This window comes from Hylobates moloch, unplaced genomic scaffold, assembly GCF_009828535.3.
Source record: "Hylobates moloch isolate HMO894 unplaced genomic scaffold, HMol_V3 SCAFFOLD_4, whole genome shotgun sequence".
Classification (NCBI taxonomy): domain Eukaryota; kingdom Metazoa; phylum Chordata; class Mammalia; order Primates; family Hylobatidae; genus Hylobates; species Hylobates moloch.
The window spans coordinates 107,282,844-107,306,577 of record NW_026652279.1 but is presented as its reverse complement, the minus strand read 5'-3'; the positions used below and the strand labels follow the sequence as shown (position 1 = coordinate 107,306,577).

The following is a 23,734-nucleotide window of genomic DNA, read 5'->3' as shown; positions in this document are numbered from 1 at the left end:
AGTGAATACTCACTAAAATCCTGTGACAGGACTTGGCACACACTAGACGGTCAATGAAATATCTGTGGAATAAGAGAGCCTCTGTGGAATATGCTGGGCCTGCTACGTGCCCAGCTGCAGGGGTACACAAGCTTTGTCCTTGGCTTTTTGTCTTGTCCCCTACACTTTCTCCCCAAAGGATAATTTATCTCCACTAGATCTAAAACAAGCACGGGGCCAGTTTGGTTACGGCAAGAAGGAAGAATGAAATCCCAGTTGCCAAGTAGGGGACCCATAAGTTACAACTTGAGGGCACAGGGCTTCCACGCAGGGCTGTCCCTTGAACCAGCGAGGTGGCCCCCCTCCAGCCCTGCACTGGCCGCTCTGTTTCCCACTGCACACCTCCAGGGGCACTGCAAGGCCTCTGACAGGTAACTCCACTGCAGGTGTTGCACAAATGAGGGAGTGGCATTCCAAAGGCCCCCATTCACCCCAATCGCTGACACTCAAAGCAAGTGAAGCAATGTGCCCAGACACAGTGAAGGGAACCAACAGTGATGTGACCACCTTAAAGATATTGAGAACTGGGGCTTTGGAGCCAGACTGCCTGGGTTTGAAACTCAGCTCCTCCACCCAGGCAGCTGTGTGCTACAGGGCAGCCACTTAATCTCCTGGTACCTCAGTTTCTTCATCTGTAAAATGGGGAGAGGAAGATTTCCAGCCTCACGGGGTTTTGGTGAGGAGGAAATGTATATTTACTCAGCGGGAGGCTGAACAGTGGCCAGCATACAGCACAGTCTCAGTAAGTGCCACAGATCTGTGTCATCCTCCGTTTTGCACCCCACGAACCGCCAGGTGGAAAACTTAGCATGCCTGGAACAAGAGTCAGGATTCCTGGTCAGCTTTATTCCAAACACACACACCCAGCCAATCCTTTGTTCATATTTCAGCTGAGGAGGTTTCCAGTGGGTTCCCAGGGCCCATGGAAAGCTGTGAGGATCAGAGAGGCCCTGGGGGCCCTTCCTCATGTCCACACCAGGCTTGGGTCCCCAGGGGCCAGATCTTGGCCTCCAAGTTCTCAGAGAGGCTCAGGATATTCTTTACATGAGAAAGCTGAGAACCCAAACCTTCCACAGACTCCTTTAGGCAATAAGTGTTACATTCACACATGCACGTGTGTGACAGGCAAGGGTTGGGGAAGGATAGCAGGTACAGATAAAGCGTGTCATGTGTCCCTTATAAACAGAAAGGCTATCAGCCACCCCAGGCCTGGAGCAGCTCCCTCTCTCACTTCCCCACTTACCGAAGGTCCTCCAGGCACGTGCGCGGCCCTCCCCTCACTAAAGCACTACAGAAGCAGGCCTCGAGCGGTCCAACTCCCCAGGATCCAGGATCCAATGGCTCCTCCCTGTGTCCTCTCCATTGCAACAGAACACAGGGCTAGTGTTCAGCCCAGGTGGCTGGAACCCGGCTCTGCTTCCCAGGAGGTGAGCCCTGGCAGGAATCCCAGAAGGCCCTGCAATGATCCAGCCTGGAGCAGGCACAACAGACAGCATATGGGGGGAAATGTACATGATAGTGGAAATGACCAGAGAGGCCAATATTGCGAGATAACTCTCTAAGTTTGTTTGGCAGATTTGATTTTTCTAAGTCCTTTCATGAGGACTGGCATCATCTCTGTGGGTCCCAGTGGGCACCAGATGAGTGAGGTATGACAGTCATCATCTCGCTAGAAGGATAAAGAAACAGGCCCTGGAGAGTCTCCTCACCTGGCCTTGGGGCCTGGAGCAAGGCAAGAGTTGACATGGGTCTAAGAAACTCACCTGCATCCGCCTGTTCTTAATCCCTGCGGTCACATGGCCTAGGACCCAAACATCTGGCACTTGCTCAGGAACCCCTTCTTGACGGTGTGTCCTAAGAACCTAGCTGCTCAGACCCAGCCTGCTGGGCTAGCACAGACCCAAGCTCCCCTACTGGTCCCTCAGAGGCACCTGCAAGATCTGCCTGAAACTCCTACAGACCCTGAAGGGAGACTTCCTAGGGCACCCACCTGTGAGAAAAAACAGGCTTCTGCTCTCTCCCTCCACCTCTTTGCCTGAGCCCTTACCCAGACTCCAGCCATTACCCCACTCCCTGCCCCTACACTGAGTTCCCTGGTGCAGATGGGGACAGGCCTAACTTACTTCCTCTGCAAGAGCAACAGCAAACAAGTAACTTACCCCAAGTGCCTCTACTATGTTGCAAGAGCCAACATTTAACCTCCGGTATCAAGAGCCGACACCAAAGTCTATGCCTTCTCTACCAACCATAGTCACCACCTATTTATATGTTGGGCATTTTTCCTTGTGCCCATCTCTGCCAATTGGGCCAGTTGACAAGAAATAACTCCAGGGACAAAACACCCCAAGGACCCCCTCATTCATTTGAATTAGTTTCTTGCCCCTAGTTAAAAGCCAGAGACTACTGAGAAAGAACATAGTGTGGGTTGATGTGTCAGGGTCATTCCTCTGGATCCTAAGCTGCCAGGTAGTGGAGCCTGTCCTCACACCCAGTGCCCTGTCCTCAGGCCCTTTCGAAAGCCTTTTTCATGGTGGTGGTGTTCGTGGTGAGCCAATTGCAGGGACAGACCTCAGTGCTTGATTTTAAACTGCTGCAGCATCTAATTCAGCATCTTTTCCACTCTGCCCAAAACAACTGTGAGGCAGGGAGAGGCACTAGAATAAGCAGGGTTGTGAGCCAGGAAGGAAGGAGAATGTTCTGGAACATCTGTCAGTTATGACCACCTGGCCCAGTGGCCTTTGACGGTAGCCCCAGATCCTCTCACAGTTTAGTGAAGCGTCAGTGGCAATGTGTGGCTCTGCTGCCCAGAGTGACACACTGGCCTATTTTTCATGATTCACAGCTAGTCTCTTCAAACCTCGAGACGTCCATCATCTGGGTCTGGAAGTCAAGAGCACCCCCTCAACCCCTAGCGTGCCTTAGAAGGGGTTCCTGACCTGGCCCCTGTCTGGAAGTTGACCTTCCTGTTCTCCCCTCTGACAGGAGTCCAGACGCTGGCCCCTCTCAGGTGACCACCTTCTTGACTGTCCCATTGACTTCCACTGCCCCTTCTCCCGTCTCTGAATCTGCCACAGAGTCTTCCGAGTCGCTTCTGACATTGTACAGGAGGAGCCAGGCCAGTCAAACGGACTGGTGCCATGACAGAACTGCCGGTGAGGGAAGCCGTGCTCTGTCGGCAAGGCGCGGCCGGGCTCTGTGGGCTGGGGGAGGAATGGTTTTGCAGCATTTTGTGCATGTGAAATATTGTGACTCAAGTATTGCCTCTCATGCTAATGATATCCTACTGTTTCCTTTGCCCTCTGAGGTCTCATTTTGGGTAAGATATTAACTCCTCTCCTAGCCTTGCTTCCTGTTTCCTCCCATCCCAGATCCCCCTCAGAGAAAGAGCATCAGCAAAGTGCTGAAACAAATAGCTTCTTCCATCTTTCCGTCTCCTCCCCTGTTTTTCATTCGTCTTCCTATTCTTGTTCTACATGAACACAGGCACAATTTCCCTCAGGGACACAGACCATTTTCTTCCCAGATTACACACTGGCTCCCTGAGGTGACAGGCCATATCCAGATAATCATGTGGAAAATGGAAAATGGGACATGGGCCCACCTCAGACAGTCTCAGCATGGGGTCGAAGCCAGCCCTGATTCAGAACCCACCAAAACTATCCATGTAGTGAACTTTCGTGGCTACAGCTAAGACACACAGGAGAGAGTCTGGCAAAATTGCATTAAGGGTCTTCATTCTCTACCCAATTAAACCCCCAAATCCTCACTCTGGGACCCTGGGGGTGGAAGACCTAATAGCATTTCTTGCCATTATTAATGATTTAAATCCAGCTTTAGTGGGATCGATCCATTACTGATTCACAGATTTATTTCACATCTGTAGTCATGGCAGCAGTAAATTGGATTCCCCCGTCACCTCCGCTCCCTGCCCCTATCCGTGGCTGCTATATTTTGTAGCTCCAATGTGGTCAAATGAAATTAGGAGCCAGAAACCCTATAAGGAAGAATGGAGAGGCAGAGGACAGGCACACACTGCCAGCGTGTGCTGAAGAGTGTTTCACAGGCTACATCGGTTCACTGGGGACCTTTTTCAGCATGTGTGCTCCCATGGAGCCCCAAGAACTGGAACCATCTCAAAGTCAGTAAGCATGACCACCGAGAAAATCTGAGCATTTATCTAAATATTCATAAGAAGGATTCTGAAAGTCATTTACTGAGTAATTGCCAGTCAAGTGCCAATGCTAAGCTTGAGAGGATGTGGGAGAGGAGAAAGGTAATGGGAAAAGGCTGGGGTATGCAACAGAGGGCACTCGAGCCTGTTCACACCGCTGTGGACCCAGCCCCGAGAGGGGCCCCATTGAAATCATTGTTTCATCGGCTCTTCATTAGCATTATGAATAGAGCTAATCATGTCTGTATTTCATTGAGATTGTAATCACCATGTATATTCGGTCTGTATGGGCACATTTTGCAGCTATGTCTTGGAATTCCTTAAAGCCAACATATACTGAGTGTTTAGTAAAAGTCTGACCACTCACAGGAAATGTCCACTGATCAAATATTGTGACATTGGTGGCCTGAGCCAAAGATATGGACTGTGTTGGAGCCTCTAAGCAAGGCTCAATGACACCCCAGTTTCCTGCAGTTACTTGGGGTGGGGGGATGGTCATTAGAACAAAGATTGAAACACAAGGAAAGGCAAGCAATTCCCTAAAAATTCATGGAGGTTTTTCTTTCCCCTTCTGTCTATAGTTTCCGGAGAGCATTGGTGGCAACAGGTATATGATTGTGTCTGGCCAATAGAACGGCGCAAGTGTGACAAAGAGGGACAAAGAATGAATAGATTAAGCAGCTCCTGGGCCCTGGGTCACCATTAAATGCCATGAGTATGTTTATGGGCTAGACAGCCAGTCAGCTATCAAGAAAGCCATGGAAAGGAATTTTCCATCTCCAATGCCACTAGGGTCAGGGAAGCCTAGGTCCTGTGAGCCCTGCTGAGAGAGGGAGAAGGCAACCAGCTACCTAGCCACGCTCTCTACCAACCATACTGAGAACTGACTTTGAAATGCTCCAGTTTTCACTCCAAACAAGCATACTCTGACGAAAGTCCCACATGAACCAGGGAGCACTGAGGAGTGTCCATGTTCCCTTGCTTGGTATAAAACACAGGCTGGCCACATGCCTGAAGAGGGCAACAAAGAGGAACCAGGAAGCACAAAACTCCAGGAAGGTAGGGAAGTGCAAAACCCAGTCAAGAGGAGGTGGAGGAAAGGGACGCAGGAAAACCATCCATGCAGGAGAGGAAAGCGGTCTTCCTGCAGGTAGGGTACACATTACTAAGGATTCCCAAGCATGGCAGATGCAGACAAGCAGAGCTTTCAGCCCAGGGAAAAAGCCACCTCGTCACTTGGAGAAACACAGGTGACCACGGCAAACACAACCCAAAGAACTGGGCACGTGGAGCTCAGGCCAGCAGAAGCCAGCAAAGAGGAGGCCAGGCATGGGCACTGCTGCTCCAGGAGGCCCAGAACTGGGCATCCCTGTCACCAAGCACTTGTGAAAATGTAGCTTTCCAGCGCTTATCAGAACCCCTGCCTGAGACATCCTGGAATCTGCATTCTTAACCAGATCCCCAGAGGATGCTCAGGGACACGAACAACGAGGAACTGGAGAACCCCTAGTTTACGATGAATTGGTTTCAAGGCTCCCGCTTCCAAAGCATGATTTTATTATGGGATTGTTCAACCACAAAGAGTCAAAAATTGTGTTCCACATGGCTCAGCCTTTCTCGACAAATGGGGCTTTGGCCAAATATGGAGGAAAAAATACCCAGGTAAATCCTTGGGACCTATGACTCTAGAGGGTGGCAGGTCTGACATGGCAGGTCACAATCATGGCAAAAGGGAAAGGCACGTCTTACCTGGCAGCAGGCAAGAGAGAGAACTGAGAACCAAACGAAAGAAGTTTCCCCTTATAAAACCACCAGGTCCATGAGACTTATTCATCACTACAAGAACAGTATGGGAGAAACCACCCCCATGATTCAGTTATCTCCCAGCAGGTCCCTCCCACAACACATGGGAATTACGAGAGCTACAATTCAAGATGAGATTTGGATAGGGACACAGCTAAACCATATCAGATGGGGAAGAGGATTGAAAGCTCTCAAAAGTGCAAACTGGTGTGTTTCCTTCAGTGGACTCAGATTTTGAAATATCACATGCAGAGGTTAAAAAGATGAGGATGCTCTCAACAATAAATGTAGGAAAATGGCTGTGAACTTTAAGAATAGTGTCAGGAAAGCTGAATCAATCCCAGGATAATAATAATAGTGATCATACAGGCAGCAACAAAAGACAGAGGCCCATTTAAAATAGAATTGAGCCAAAAAAAATCAAGACAGACAGGCTAGTACTGTTTAGTGTAGTGTTGATGAATGATTCAGGGAAAAATCAAGTTGTTCAATTGCTATTTAATTTTGACTTCACTGTGAAAGAAAATTATCCTCAAACTGAAAAGAGTGCAACAAAATTAGGTGAGAAATAGCAGGAACTAAAGATTGGTGAAAAGAAATCAAAAGAGAATGGTAACTGCTGTCTCCTGATCTGGATAAAATATATTCCAGAATGTCTACATAGTGAGAGAACAGCTTAATCATGCTTCTGGTTTTTGAGGAATTGTGGGAAGTTGGTGAAATGAGTCTGTGACCAATGCGGGACAAATACTGAGGGCAAAATGATCACAAGAAACCAGCCTAAGATCAATAGAAGCCAATCACATAATACTGGCTTTTAGGTCACTTTTTGACAAGGTTACCAGATTAGGGAACTGTGGAAACCCCATAGGGCGAAATTCCACAAGACATTTCATTTCCAAAGGCTTCCTGATGTTCCTGAACAAGATAGAGATATATTAGGTGGGTGCTACTGTAAGATGATGTCATCACTCATAACTGATTGAACAGCACCACAAGATGCTGTTTCATAGATCAGAGTCAACCCAGTTTCCAGCAGAGAGCCGTGGGGCTCTGTCCAGTACAACATTTTTTATAATAGGCTCGGATGCAGATTTAGAAGGAAAATTTATATTTGTAGATGCCCTGAAGCTGTTGAATGCTAAGGATAACATAATCAGATTCTAAAAGATTTTGGCAGGCAGAAACATCGGACCAGAATTAGCTAGATGAAAGATATTGGTCATTGATATTAGATCCTGCTATCGGGCCCCCAAAAACAGCAGGCTGGAGAAGTGCAGAGTGAGGAAGCCTTGTTTGTTTTTAGATGCTTTCTTCAACCACAAGCTCAATAATTCAATAGTATAATTGATGTCACTGCCAGAAAAGTTAACACAACCAGATACAACTGAAAGGTTATGTAAAGAGGATTTCATCCTGCTCTGCCCCGTATTGGAGTGCCATCCCTCGAATGGCACATTCAGTTTGAGGGATACCACACTCTCTAAGAACTAGAAGCAGCTTGGTGGGGGCTCAACAGAAGGGCTGGTGTCCTGGACGGTGACCTGGAGACTACGTCACACAAAGAACTGCTGAAGCAAAGGGGGATGTTAAGTCTGGAAGACACGTGACTCTGAGATGTAAAAACTGACTTTAAATATTTGACAATCTGCCACACAAAACCAAGACCTGAGTCTTATACTCCAGACTGAAGGGCTAGAATAGGACACTAACGCAATCCTAGGGAAATATTTTAAGAAAAGAAATTATTCCTAACGGTCAGAAATTATTCCTAACAGTCAGAACTGTGCCATGGCATAGTGAGTTTTCTTGAAATTGGAGAGCTCCTTGTCTGTAGAAGTGCTGGCCTCTTGCTGAAGAACTAATAGGCACTGATATGGCAAGTGTTCAAAGTCCTCTTAACGCCACAGGCCACAACACAAGTTTTTGTTTTTGTGCCCTGTCTTGAATTTAGGACACTCCCATAAGCTAATGGAGCAGTTTACTTGGCTTTTTCATCATGGGCCTCTTAGTCCCTGCTATTAAGAATGGAATGGGCCAGGAGCGGTGGCTCACGCCTGTAATCCCAGCACTTTGGGGTGCTGAGGCAGGCAGATCACCTCAGGTCAGGAGTTTGAGACAAGCCTGGCCAACATGGCAAAACCCCGCCTCTACTAAAAATACAAAAAGCAGCCAGGTGTGGTGGCACACGCCTGTAGTCCCAGCTACTCAGGAGGCTGAGGCAGGAGAATGACTTGAACCTGGGAGGCGGAGGTTGCAGTGAGCGGAGATCGCACCACTACACTCCAACCTGGGCAACAGAGTGAGACTCTGTCTCAAAAAAGAGAATGGAATGTAGGATGTGTATGTGTGTGTCTGTCTGTGAGTATGTGTACACACACATGTATTTAGCATTTAGGAGTAGGAAGACAAACACCAGGGAAAGAGGCAAAAAGGAACAGGGATCATAAAGTTCCAGAAGATAGAAAACAAGGGTAATCAAGAACTTACAAAAGTCCTAAATATATATACACACAGTAGCTTCCCATTACAAATCTTAGCAGATCTATCCTAGGCAATCCCCATGTTTCCCATCCACTCCCCATTACACACCCCGTGGCCACAGAGCAGACACACTACTTCATACAGTGACAGGCACACAGCATTGTGTGTCTACATGGCCTTGGAGCCACTTGGTTCTACAGTTCCTACAGCAGGAGGGATACCTCCAAAGTCTTCCTCTTACCCTGCCTCAGCCCTTCCAGCTATTCTGAGGACCAAAACTAGCCTCATGGTAACCAGAGGAGAAGGCCACAACAGGGTTACATTTTCTGACGACTAATTTATTGCAATCCTAGAGTGATTTGCCAAAGCCAAAGAGGGTGGGGTGCAGTGGGGCATCTATATATGCCAGCTGTGCCGCCAGCCTCAGTTCCCCCCAACTGTTGACCAGTCTTGGGTGCCAAGAAAGAACCTGAGACCCCAAATACCCAGTATGAACCCACTGGAAAATGTAAGGTTTAAATCATTAATAGCCACCCTCTTCTGCCTTTTAACAGTAAAATCTTTAAAATCGAAATCAAAAACAGAGCAAGAAACCACCACGAAGCCTGCTCCGGAAGGTAAAGTTTATGATGATTTTAAATGATCTGTAGAAGTTAGTCATCCATCCTGGAGAAGGTAAGAAGCACAGAATTCGCCTGTCCCCAGCCAAGGAGAGCATGCTGTTGGCCATTTTAGAACAGAGCAGGCTTAATGGAGGCCAATGGCCAAGACATTATTTCTGGAATTTAATGTCGAGGCTCCAGGCTCAAGTAAGACATTGAGCCAGAGAGTTAAGTGCTCTGGCATTTTGAAAGGAGAGGAAACAATATTTTTCACTGCAATTAGGAGGGAGGATAATGGTGTTACCCATACTTAGTTCATGCAATGACATTTACTATATCCCTACTGTATATGAGGCAGGATATAAAGTAGACAAAACCCATCTTCACCCTCTCAGAACCTGAACTCTAGTGGGCAAGATGCAATAAGAATACAGGGAGGGGAATCAATATTCGGTGAGCATATTCTGCGGGCCTCCAACTGCTGAAGATCAAGGAAGCCTTTTATCCCAAAACACAGGCACTCCACCCTGAAGCTTCCCAGATATCTAGGAGGTGATTTTTAAGTTGATCCCATAAGGGATTAAAAGGTCTGGACTAGTTCACTATACCGTATCCTGTTAATAATTTTTCCTATTCTTTTTTAGAACGTGTTAACACTAAAGTAAGGCAAAAAACGGAAGAAAATGGTGAGCATCTGACATAATACATCCAAAGATCCCTCCTTTCTTCAGAGTGCCCTGGGTGGGGAAGGTGCCCCTAGCAGGTGGCTCCCTCTCTGATCCAGCATGCCCCAGGGCCCAGAGGGGACTGAGGGGCATCCTGGGCACACGGCCCCCAAACCTCCTCAAGAAGGAGGCTAAAATAAGAAACAGAGAGAGGGTCTCTGAAGGAACAGGACTGTAAGTCCATCTTCCTATTCAAAACCTTGGGATAGGGACTCCCACATTTAAGAGCATCCAGGGGGTTGCTGGATTCCCTGAGGCCCTGGAAGCAGGGTTTGACTGGGATACCTGCACCTCCTCAGATAGACTCAGGGTCCTATGGCATCTTGGTAATGAATAAATTGGATCCCCTACAAATGGTGCATTAAATGTTTATTAAATGTTTATTAAGAGGGGGCTGGTTGAATCCTACGAGGGGGAAGAACACGGGAGAATCCTTAGGGCAGCAGAATCCCAACTTGTAAGCACCACTCCACAAAAAAAAAGCCTGCAATTAACCAGACCCATCCTCATTAGAACACAATTTAGGGACTAAGATCTGTTTTACTTGAACATAGGGGTAGTGGGAGAAGGATCAGGTCTTACACACACACAACAGCTGCTTATACCCCCATCCCCACGGCTTATCAAATAAACTCTTGTAAACTCTAGAGTATGCATCCCACCCAACCCATCAAACTGCCAGAAGGGTACTACTGATCAACAGTTTTCTCCACCTTATTCAATTTCCATAGGCATTTTAGAGCTACGATGCCCAAATTTTAATGTGCAGGACAACCACCTGGTAATTTTGTTTAAAAGCAGATTCTCATTCAGCAGATCTGAGATTTGAGATCTGACCTTTCTTTTTTCTTTAGACAGGGTCTCGCTCTGTCGCCCAGTGGCGTGAGAACAGCTCACAGCAGCCTCTATCTCCCAGGTTCAAGTGATTCTCCCACCTCAGCCTCCTAAGTAGCTGGGACCACAGGTGCATGCCTGGCTAATTTATGTTATTAAAGAGACCAGGTCTCACTCTGTTGCCCAGGATTGTCTCAACTTCTGGGCTCAAGCAATCCTCCCTCCTTAGCTTCCCAAATTGCTGGGATTATAGGCATGAGCCACCATGCCTGGCCAGATTTGGTCTTTTTAACAAGCTCCCTTATCCATGGACCACACTTTGAGTAGCTAGATTTTAGAACAGTTTATAGATTTGTGTCCATAGCAGCCATCAGCCCAACCCAACCCTTTAGCCATCTGCCTAGGATAGTGGGGAATTCACTGTGAAACATGGAGGAGGTAAAAACAGGATTGAGTTTCATCCGTGTGCTTGTCAACCAGTGGCACTGGGTTGCTCATTTTGGAGCTAGTCCTGGGCTAGTCGCTTACTAATCACTTACTGCTTCTCCCCTCCCTTTCCTCATCTATTGTTAAAGAAAAAATCATTCATTGACATTCGTTAAAGCACAGTAAGAGTAAGTAGACTTTATTCAGAACCACTGTAAGTACGTTTAGATACCACAGCAATCAGATTTTGCAGGAGGAGAAAGAGCTTGGGCTCAAGTCCAAATACATCATGGGCAAGTGAGAATTTATACCCAAGGAGCAGGGTAGAGGTCAGTGGATGGAAAATCACTAAGAGGAAACATCAGGGGCATGGGGAATTCTGAATAAACCAACCTAATGGGATTCTTGCTAAAGACAGGTCAGGTTATCAGATATTAACCAGGTGGTGGTGGAGGATGAAGAACCTCACTAGATATCGAGGGAGATCAGATATTGAGGGTAGGGGTTCTTGTTAAACCAACTTAGCAGGGTTCTTGCTAAAACTGGATTTTATAAAGAAGTGCACAGAAGGGCCTAGGAAAAGATTCGGGAGCCTGACTAAAGTTTGGTCAAGCAAAGAATCTTTGTCACGTAATATGGGAATTATAATATTTGCCCCTCAGGGCAAATACACACGGCTCATTTATCCCAAATTCAAGAATGGTAGTTCTGTCAAGAAAAATGTTAAGAGGCTGGGTGCAGTGGCTCATGCCTGTAATCCGAGCACTTTGGGAGGCCGAGAAGGGAGGATCACTTGAGGCCAAGAGTTTGAGACTAGCCTGGGCAACATAGCAAGACCTCATCCCTACAAAGAATTTAAAAATTAATCAGGCATGGTGGTGTGTGCCTGTAGTCCCAGCTACTCAGGAGACTGAGGTGGGAGGATTGTCACAGTGAGCCATGATCACAACACTGCAATTCAGCCTGGGCTACAGAGAGAGACCCTGTCCCTAAAAAAATTTTTTAATAAAAAAGAAAAATGAGGCCGGGCGCGGTGGCTCACGCTCGTAATCCCAGCACTTTGGGAGGCCGAGGCGGGCGGATCACGAGGTCAGGAGATCGAGACCACGGTGAAACCCCGTCTCTACTAAAAATACAAAAAAAATTAGCCGGGCGTGGTGGCGGGTGCCTGTAGTCCCAGCTACTCGGAGAGGCTGAGGCAAGAGAATGGCGTGAACCCGGGAGGCGGAGCTTGCAGTGAGCCGAGATGGTGCCACTGCACTCCAGCCTGGGCGACAGAGCGAGACTCCGTCTCAAAAAAAAAAAAAAAAAAAAAAAAAGATAGAGGAGAGGCACTGGAATAAGGAAGAGTTAAGATTTGTTCTTAATCCCAGCATTTTGGGAGGCTGAGGCTGGCGGATCACGAGGTCAAGAGGTAGAGACCATCCTGGCCAACATGGTAGAACCCCGTCTCTACTAAAAATACAAAAATTAGCTTGGCATGGTGGCACATGCCTGTAATCCCAGCTACTCCGGAAGCTGAGGGAGGAGAATGGGTTGAACCTGGGAGGCGGAGGTTGCAGTGAGCTGAGATCGTGCCACTGCACTCCAGCCTGGCAACAGAGCAAGACTCCGTCTAAAAAAAAAAAAAAACAAAAAAAAAAAAAAAATGATTTGTTTTTAATCAGACGAGGAGAAGACATGCTCCACCTGGGGAACAGTGTGTGCTAGCATTGACCTACATTAGCATTGGTCCTCTGAGCCACCCTCAAGATGAGTCTTATTGTCCCATTGCACAGATAAGGAGCTGGGATGCAAGGGGGACATGCAACAGTGACGTGCCAGAAGTGGCCCAGGTTCCAGGTGACAGAGCCACCACTCGAACTTGGCCTGATACTCCCCCCAGGCCCTTCCCATCCTCTCATGGAGTGACTTCAGGAGGAGATAATGATATCACTAGAAGAGAGGTAGAGGTTGACAGATGTTCCCAAAGGGAAAGTTAATTAGAAATAAGGCTTTTTCTTCTCATTCAGCCCGTCACAGCTATGATACTGCTTATTACACTTGACATGTTGACAGTGCCCAGCCACGTTAATAAGCTTAATTATTACATTGACTCGAATGCTTCTGAGCACCACTGTTGAGTATTCAGTGCTGCCAAGTTCACCTTCTTCCCGTAATAAACACTTCCTTTTGTACCACCTCACTATGCATTATTCAAAAAAAAAAACTACTAAAATATGGCAATCGCAAATGATGGGAAGTTGCTGAGTTACCAGGGCCACAGCTGTACTCATCTCCATCTCGGGCAGGCACATCTGAGGCAGGCTCAGAGCACCTTCCGTGACAGCCTGCTCCTTGGTCTCTCAGGCCCCTTTTCTACCAGTTCATTCATTTCTCCTCTCTAATGCCACCCACAAGGAGCTTCCCCAGTGCTTGCTTGAATTCCCAAGGATTCTTGCTGGGTTTTCCTCAGTGGTTTTTTAAAAATGTCCTTGGTCATTTCCATGGCAGACAGTTCAGGAACACAAAGTGTTTTTAGAATCAAGCTGAGCATGCCCTTGCCTTTGCCCTGTTGTGGGTACCCCAGTGGGGGTGGCATTGTGTGCACCTGTGGGAAGTGATGGAAGAGTTGCCAGGGAATTCTGGAAGCATGGGGCCCACCTCATACGCGGCAAGTCTGTCAGGCACAAGCCAAGGCTGCAGAAGAAGGTTTGCCAAGTAGAGAGGCCCCAAGACTGTGTGGGTAAACGCAGCCCCAGCTCAGTAAAATTCTCCATCCCAGGAGGAGCCCAAAGGAGTCAGAGTTTTTGCTACGGAGCCAAAATTGGGAAGAAGAACAAAAGTAATGTGTAGAGATCACAAAGAACATCCCATCTCTGTCCCCAAAGGCATAAGAAGGACACAAAATCAAACAGGATATCAGTCTAGGGCCAACCTGGCAGGGTTCCCAGGCTCTCCGGAGGGGCTAGCTAGAAAGGGTTGGTGTCATCAGAAGCTGAGACAATCGGCCACCATCATTTTCCTGGGGGCCCAATTATCATGCCAGAGCCACTTCCTCCAAGTTCTTCTCTCAGAATCACCTTCCCAGGAGTATGGAAGAGAGGCTCAAGTTGTACTGATCAATTCCACAATTCAGCTTGCACCCAGGCTCCGCAGAGCTCTAAGCCACTCTCCTGGCCCGGAGAGTCAGCAGCCTGCAGCTGACCGTTTTAGGAACAAGGGCATTCACTGTCTCTGGAACACATTCTCCATCAAGCTCACTGGCTCGGGGATTCATTTCTTATGCTCTGATTAGTAATTATGAATCATATGCAAGTCTAGAAATTGGCAAATTTTGACAAGCTTGGTGGAAGACAGATACGTTTCTTGAAATTTCCAAGTGAAAATCACACTCGGAGTAAGTCTCCCTCGGAACAAAATTTAAAGTCCTTCCCACAGCCTACAAGGTTCTTTGAAAGCTGGCCCCAGCCCACCACCTGCCCGCCTACTCCTTCCCTCCCTCACTCGCCAGACTCCTCTCTGACCTCCCCTCAGGATGTGCAACTTCATGTCTGCTCTGCTGCGGGCATACCATAGGGTTCCCCCTGCCATGTGTCGAACACGCCCCTCCCACACTCACCTCAGGGCCTTTGCTCCTAGTCCTCTGCTGGAATGTGCGGGAATGTTCATTCTGCCTGCGTGGCCTTCTGCCTGCGCATTCCTTACTTCACTCAGGACTCATTCAAAGACCACTTTGTCAGACTGACCCTCACCAGCCACCAGGAACATACACTTGCTTTCTTAAGTCAGCCACTGAAACTGACCCTCTTATTCCTATTTTATTAGTACCCCCAAGTTGAATTTTAGGTCATGTGATTAACCTATTTAACATCTCATTGATGATGTATGCATTTTTGGAAGGGCAAAGGTAAATACCATCGATCTATTTCTATTCTTTTTAAATTGTTTATGTTTTTGGTTTTCTTTCCACATGCCCTTCCTTTTGATGCTCCTTCCAAAATTGAAAGTCGTGGAGTTTGCTTCTAAAGAGAACTTTTGGGATGGTAGAACAGATGAGTCCATCGACAAGCTGGAAGCAGAGGACTTAGATGAAAATGTAAGTTGGTTAAAAACTTGAGATGCCCCCCTTCCTCCAAATGTTAGAGCAGGGTGGCCCAAGCCCAGCCCAGCCCAGGCTAGCTGGCTGAGGTCTTGGAATCTGAGGACCTGGGTTTTCTTTTTGCCTCATATATCCCAGACTGGGTGTTAGAGAAGACAGCAACCCAGAAACTCCAACAAGCACAGACAGAAAAGCCCCAAGGAAAGCCTACTCCCTCTACATAGATGGGGCAACCTGGCAAGACACAAAACTCCAGATGCTAACCTCTCTACTCCAGGCAGGCACCACAGCAAATAGCAGTGGTGTTTCTCTCCCATCTCTGTAGGCCTGTGACCACCACCACCCTGCAGAGAGACCCAGAACCAGCCCTGGAAATTCAACAGGGTGCTCTCCCCATCTGTTCCCAATCACCAGAGGGGAGATGGGGAGTCATCTGGTTTCAATAAGCCTTATATCTACTGGATGTTTTCTTGTCTTTAAGACAAAATCTGTGTTATGATTTTGTAAATATGCCACATGAATGTTTTGCCTACGGGGGCAGCCTAGTGGCTCGAATTACCTGCATCAACTTCCTCTAGGGCTGTTTCTGAGGAAAGCATTATTATTCATCCTGTCCTTGACTGCTAAGAAGACTTCTCAGATTGTAGGTGCTGACTACAATCCTAAAAATGAAATCTTGTGTCTCTGGAACCCAAAGTTAAGCAGATATATTTTCCTAAGTTTATAAAAGACAAAAAACTAAATATTTCATTTTTTAAATATTTTTAATTGTGAAATTTTCTGGTCTCAGTTCATATTTAGTCCTATATTCTATACTTGCCTCTATACAGCACTGTATTACTAAGATTTACTGAAATACTACAATGAAGGGAGGAAAAAAAATGATATAAATTTCGATTTACTGCTTTGGATTTACAAAGGCAGGAAAGTAAACTCAGACATTTTGGAAAGATTTTTCAACTAGAGTTGAAACCTGAAGGAATTGTTTTAAGTAGACACAAATTATTCAGTAACCTTCAAGGCTCCTGTCCATTGATGTTTTGCTATATCAGGTGGCACTGAATTCTCAGGTGACAGACACATCTCCCATGTGTGTGTTCTGGAAGGACATGGCAGATTTGGGAGCATTCCAGAGTTTTCCTTGGGACAGGTGGGCTGAGCAGGAGAGCTCTCATCACAAGCACCGTGCCATTCCAGGACTTTGCTACCAAAGGATTTTAGGCAAGGATGTGACACCATTAGACTTGTTTTTAATTTCTTTGAGTATTTTGATTCAAACTACCTAAACTGTCTAGCTTTTACATTGTGAAGCTACCATGTGCACACCATTTTAAAATATTGTAGTAAAGAAGGCTATGAAATAAATGTCTCAAGCCTCTACTTCCTTACTTTAGTGAAATAACTGCTGTATACTGCTATTTATGTATCCTGGAAATTTTAATGCATATACACAGATACATATATTTTAAAACACATGCATATCCACAAATGGAATCATGATGTACATTCTGTTCAATAACTTACTTTTCCCTTAATAATATATTTTGGAAAGCTTTGGTATTCCATTACATCTTGTACCATAATTTAACTAGCGCCCTGTCAATGGATGTTTAAGTTGTTTCCAGTCTTGTATTGTGTGTGTGTGTGTACATATAAATATATATATTCAATGCAATGAATTGTACATATATTATTACATACAAATGCAAGTGTATGTAAAGAATAAATTTCTAGCAGGTGATGCTAGAACCAGAGCTATCTGCATCTTTAACTCAAAAAGCATTGACAAATTTCCCCACCAGTAAGTTGTACCATTTTCCTATTCCCACCTAGAGGGCATGAGAATGCCTCCTTCATCATATCTCCTCAACCACGAAGGGTCATAATTCTGGCCCATCTGATAGGGTGGAAATAGCATCTCATTGTTGGTTTTTGCATCTCCTCCATTATGAAAGGTGCCAGGCATTTTCACAATTATTGGACATTTGTGTCTCTCTGTGACTGGCCAGTTGGTGTTGTCTTCTCTTCTACCATGTTGCTTATTTCTCTTTCTTTCTGATTTGTGAGGGCTTTTAATATATGAAAGACCTTAATTCCTTTTCTGACATACATGTAAATTTGTTTCCAGTTTGTATTTTGTTTCCCAACCTTCTTCTTGGTATTTTCCGTGACACGGTCTTTTTTTATGTGCAGGTAGTCTCATGTATCAGTATTTTCTTTTCTGATTACTAAGTATTGTTTAATGTGTAGAGAGGTCTTTTCACTCCTCAAAAGAGTTTTTATAATTCATTTGTGTTCTTCTAGCTCTCTAGGATCTCTTTAAAACTATGTGGACTTTATTTGGGGGAAACAATATGGCATAGGAGATCTAGCCAAAGCTCCCAACAATACTGAGTCCCTTCTCCAAGGAAAGGATCAAATTTGCATTTTTAAAGGTCACTCTGGTGGCTTTGTGGATGATGGATTGGAGGGGAGAGGCTGAGGGCAGGAAGATCAGTAATATGTAGTGGTACAGATGAACACGTGGGAAAACCTGGCAGCTCAGGGCAGTGCCCAGCACAGCTGCCATGACATGGTACAGATTTCTACTCTATAGGCTGGAAAGCTGAAGAGCAGAAGAAGGGTACATTTGTAGGATGAGGTAGAAAGATCTATTGGGTACACACTGAGTGTTAAGTTTCTATAAGATATCCAGATAAAGTTCAATTGAAAACCAGAAATACACAATCTAGGTCCTGGGAGAAAGCTCTTGGCCAAAGATTTTGATTTGGAATCTGTATTAGTTTGCTAAGCCCTGTTGTTAACAAAGTGCCACCTTTGAGTGGCTTGAACAACAAAATTTACTATCTCATAGTTCTGGAGACTTGAAATCTGAAAATCAAGGTGTCGGCAGAGTTGGTTCCTTGTGAGGGCTGTGAGGGAATGATCTGGCTCAGGTCTCTCTCCGTGACTTGTAGAGGACCATCTTCTCCTATGTCTATTTACCCCATTCTCCCTCCATGCATGTGTCTATGTCCACATTTCCCCTGGCTGTAAAGACACCAGTCATACTGAAATAGAGCCCACCCTAAGGACCTCATTTCAACTTGATTACCTCTGTGAAGAACCTATCTCCAAATGATCATGGTCTAAGGGAGACTTCACAGACTTCATTGCAGTCTAAGGTATTGAACTTCAACATACGAATTTGGGTGGCAGGGAAGCGGGGAAACACAATTCAACCATAGTAGAATCCTTAGCATACAGTTGAAGCCTTAGACGGGGAGAGGATCACAAGGCATTTTTTTGTCTGACTACTGCAGGTAGACAATACCCCCTGTCCCCCAACTCGTAAAAACATTCCAGCATTACCTGGCATTTACACATGAGCCTAGGAGCTTTCCTGGTTTGCAGTTAGTGTGGAGAATAGTTTTTGGTCAGCAAGGAGGAATCCAAAAAAAAAAATGGTTGGGGGAATGATGTCATATCTTCTTATCTAAATGCCATAGATGGAAATAGGACCCCTATGATTAGGGGGTAAAGACTAGTCACTAACGAAAACTAGTCATGATACACATTGTGAAACTCTAGACACAGCAGTGCTATTCCAGGGTCCGGGTGACAAAGTATGTCCCAGGACTGAGGAGTCCTTTCCTCCTGATATCTATGCCATTCTGTTCCCCAAGGATTGAATGCTGAGCGTGCTGTGGCAGCACGTATTGCACAGACACTGCATTCCCAGGATAGGCAGTGATGCAGCTTGGCAAAGCAGCATGTCTCCAAGGAACATGGTAGGCAGTAGATATGGACAAGTAGGGACAGAGCAGGAGGAGAAGAATGGAGTGAATGCCACACAGAACCTGCAGCTGCAATGGAGCAAATGCCACACGGCACCTGCAGCTGCAATGGGACGAATGCCACACGGAACCTGAAGCTGCAATGGAGCGAATGCCATATGGAACCTACAGCTGCAATTGGGCAAAAGCCACATGGAACCTGCGGCTGCAATGGGGTGAATGCCACACAGAACCTGTGGCTGCAAGACTTGTTTAAGTAAACTTCTGAGGCACATTTTGAGAGACTACCAGAAATCAGAGGGGTACAAACTAGGGAGAGGAAGCTAAAGCCCTCCTATTTGGAGGGGGTCTATCAACCTATAGTTCAGTTATTCTGACAACTTGACTTATTTGCTATTTTTAATTTACTATCACATGCTTGTTTCATTTTTTTCTTATGGAGGCAGGGTCTCACTATGTTGCCCAGGCTGGTCTCAAACTCCTGGGCTCCAGTGATCCACTCGCCTCAGCCTCCTAAATTGCTGGGATTACAGGTGTGAGCCACCATGCCCAGCCTTCATTTTTTATTTCAGTGATACATTTATGCATCACAAACCTTGCTGTGAAAATTCTTTTGGTTCCAAGAACCAGATATTAACCCAGGAGAGGTCTCTGGGCTTGGGAGACCTCATCACTGAGGTGCCCAATACACCTACCACGATGTCGGGGATTAGTTCCACTCTGTAGCCTAGGCAAGCAAATGGAATAAACCCCATAAGATGTCACATATGCTGGCTTCATAGAGTGGGGTGGCACAGTCTAGAGTACATCAGTTAGACCCACCCAGATGGTCGGCCATTCAGCAGACCACAACAGATACTCTATTTTCTGGAGAACAGAACATAAAATGCAAACAGAATGGGGACAGATCACCGGTCTAGGTGAACAGAAAGTCACTTCATCCCAAAGGAGGGATTGTCAACAATGAGGAATTTAGAAGCAGGAATATGGGCAGCAAAAGCCTTCACCTCATCCTGTCCTGAAGCACTGATTCAAGAAATAGAGAGAGACACGGCTCAGAGGCTAGGAACCAGGCAAGCCAGACCTAAAGCACCCCAGCTTTCCCCCAACCTAGAAACACTGGCCAGCCATAAGCCATATCCTTGTATCTGTCCCAGATCATGTGCAACTTCGGATATGTTGGTCTTTCACTTGCTGTAAGAAGCTAGTGAGTTAATGGTATATTCTCCATGATCACACATTGAACAACAGCAATCTCAACCTGTCGGTGAGCAAAGAATAGGCAACATGACCTATCCCTGGCTGTCCTCTCTAAGAAACCAGCTTCACTTTCCATCAAAAGGGATCCAAAACAGAAACTCTTGTGAGGACCCACCTATGGGTCAGTCCTGGTCAGCAGCATAGACATGGGAAAGAATTATCAAACTGGCCAAATAAAAAGGCGCCTTGTGGACAAGTGCTGTGGCACACACCTGTAGTCCCAGCACTTTGGGAGCCTGAGGCAGGCAGATCACTTGAGGCCAGGAGTCCAAGACCAGCCTGGCCAACATAGTGAAATCTCATCTCTACTAAAGATACAAAAATTAGCTGGGCATGGTGGCACGTGCCCGTGATCCCAGCTACTCAGGAGGCTGAGGGATGAGAATCACTTGAATCTGGGAGGCGGAGGTTGCAGTGAGCCTAGATTGTGCCACTGCACTCCAGCCTGGGCGACAGAGTGAAACTCCATCTTAGCAGCTTGTAACATCATTACTTTGGAAGAATCTTTAAAAGTAGAACTGCCCAATAGAGTGATGCACAAGGTGCTATGCTACTTTTCTGAAGACTCATTCTTCACATTGAATAAATAAATCACTACTGGGAGTTGGCCATTTGTAGAATGCAGAAAACCTGTTATGCTCTTAAAGCCTGGAAGTATTTTTACATTCCATAGCCATCTCCACATTTGGAAAAAGAAGATAATTGGGTATGTTCTCCAAAGATATTTTGGCATATTGATGTTTAAAAAAATTTTTAAGGAAATTGAGGAACGAGAATAGGGTATGATGATCATGGAAATACTCTTGAAAAGAATGATTGCTAACCATCCTATGGGTCCCGTTTTCTTTTTCCTTTTTTTTTTTTTTAATCTTCAACTTTTAAATTCAGGGTGCAGGATGTGCAAGTTTGTTACATAGGTAAACATGTGCCATGGTGGTTTGCTGCACAGGTCAGCCCATCACCTAGGTATTAAGCCCAGCATCCATTAGCTATCCTTTCTGTTGCTCTCCCTCCCCCTGCCCCTGGTTCCCATTTTTGTGTTTTTAGAATAATATGTTGAAGTGTCACACAGTACCTTTGGGAGTCAGAAAAGTGATTAACTAATAAATCATTAATTTCCATTTTCTGAATATTTCATTCTTTGATCCTTTTGTAGTTTTTGAATAGCTCCTATCAGACAGTATTTAAAACAATAATCAAAGACATGGCTGCTCGCAATGAACTGGAAGAGGATTTTGACATTCCCCTAACTAGGCTACTGGAAAGTGAAAACAGATGGAAACTCGTAATTATGTAAGTAACTGGTGAGGCCGAGTGATTGGTCAGTGGATTTGGGTATGCCAGAGGCAGCAGCAGGGAAAGTGTAAATTGAGCCATTAACAAAAAAGAGCAAAGTCAGGACCAGACAGGTTCCCTGAGTCAAGGAGCAGGCACAGGCCAAGCGCCGGGAAAGGGTAAGATCCAGGGGTCAGATGGGCAGAATAATCCAGCTGCCAGAACAAAATCAAACTCAAGAGAAAGGACATTGCAAGCATGGGAGGTACAGGATAAGATCAAGGCAGATGGTGACAGAGGCTGGAAATTCAGAGCAAGAAAAGGCTTGCAGGGACCAAGAACTTGTATAAAACTCTAGGGAGCAAAGTTCAGACCCCTGGCATTTAAGGAGAAGACACTGGGGAGTCAAGACCCGGGGCATCTGCCCACAAAATTCCCTGGCTTCACGCTAGGTGAGCTAATGCTTTTCCACACATCCTGAAGGAGGGAGAGCCTTGAGCTTCACTGACCTAGGGTCATGGCCAGGGCCCCTGTAAGGTTATTGTAGACCTGTGTCACTGGCACCAGTTCTTTCTAGCTGGCAAGGCCCCAGGTCACAAAATGTTCCAGCCATTTGTACACTGTATTAGTTCATTTTCATGCTGCTGATAAAGACCCAAGACTGGGCAATTTGCAAAAGAAAGAGATTTAATGGACTTACAGTTCCATGTGACTGAGGAGGCCTCACAATCATGGCAGAAGGTGAAAGGCACATCTTACATGTGGCAGACAAGTGAAGACAGCTTTTTCAAGGAAACTCCCCCTTATGATAACCATCAGATCTCATGAGACTTACTCATTATTACTAGAACAGAATGGGAAAGACCTGCCCCCATGATTCAATTACCTCCCACTGGGTCCTCTCACAACACGTGGGAATTCAAGATGAGATTTGGGTGGGAACACAGCCAAACCATATCATCCCACCACCACCCCCTCTCAATCTCACATCCTCATATTTCAAAACCAGTCATGCCATCCCAACAGTCCCCCAAAATCTTAACTCATTTCAGCATTAACTCAAAAGTTTACAGTCCAAAGTCTCATCTGAGACAAGGCAAGTCTCTTCTGCCTATGAGCCTGTAAAATCAAAAGCAAGTTAGTTACTTCCTAGATACAATGGGGGTACAGGCATTAGATAAATACAGCTGTTCCAACTGGGAGAAATTGGCCAAAACAAAGGGGATATAGGCCCCATGCAAGTCCAAAATACAACAGGGCAGTCATTAAACCCTAAAGTTCCAAAATAATCTCCTTTAACTCCATGTCTCACATCCAGGTCACGCTAATGCAAGAGATGGGTTCCCATGGTCTTGGGCAGCTCTGCCCCTGTGGCTTTGCAGGGTATAGCCTCTCTCCCAGCTGCTTTTATGGGCTGGCATTGAATGTCTGAGGCTTTTCCAAATGCACAGTGCAATCTGTCAGTGGATCCACCATTCTGGGGTCTGGAGGACAGTGGCCCTCTTCTCACAGCTCCACTAGGTGGTGCCCCAGTAAGGACTCTGTGTGGGGGATCTGACCCCACATTTCCCATCCACAGTGCGCTAGCAGAAATTCTCCATGAGGACCCCGCCCCTACAGCAAACTTCTGCCTAGGCATCCAGACGTTTCCATACATCTAGACAGAGGTTCCCAAACCCCAGTTCTTGACTTCTGTGCACTCACAGGCTCAACACCATGTGATAGCTGCCAAGGCTTGGGGTTTGCACTCTCTGAAGCCATGGCCCAAGCTCTATGTTGGCCCCTTTCAGCTATGGCTGGAGCAGCTGGTATGCAAGGCACCAAGTTCCTAGGCTGCACACAACACGGGGACCCTGGGCCTGGCCCATGAAACCATTTTTTCCTCCTAGGCCTTCAGGCCTGTGATGGGAGGGGCTGCTGTGAAGACCTCTGACACCCTGGAGACATTTTCCCCATTGTCTTGGAGATTAACATTCAGCTTCTCGTTACTTATGCAAATTTCTGCAGCTAGCTTGAATTTCTTCTCAGAAAATGGGATTTTCTTTTCTATTACATTGTCAGGCTGCAAATTTTCTGAACTTTTATGCTCTGCTTCCCTTAGTAAACTGAATGCCTTTAACAGCACTCAAGTCACCTCTTGAATGCTTTGCTGCTTAGAAATTTCTTCCACCAGCTACCCTAAATCATCTCCCTCAAGTTCAAAGTTTCATAAATCTCTAGGGCAGGGGCAAAATGCTGCCAGTCTCTTTGCTAAAACA

The 23,734-nt window shown here is 46.1% G+C and overlaps 1 protein-coding gene across 1 annotated transcript in view; it reads left to right on the top strand.

The window, feature by feature from the left end:
* The window catches only part of ERICH6B (glutamate rich 6B), a 74,458-nt gene that overhangs the window by 25,321 nt on the left and 25,403 nt on the right, over positions 1-23,734 (top strand). The window contains exons 5-9 of the mRNA XM_032150821.1: positions 3,022-3,191; positions 9,052-9,114; positions 9,744-9,785; positions 15,074-15,162; positions 21,358-21,494. Coding sequence (XP_032006712.1) covers positions 3,022-3,191; positions 9,052-9,114; positions 9,744-9,785; positions 15,074-15,162; positions 21,358-21,494 — 501 coding nt within the window. The remainder of the gene's footprint in view (positions 1-3,021; positions 3,192-9,051; positions 9,115-9,743; positions 9,786-15,073; positions 15,163-21,357; positions 21,495-23,734) is intronic.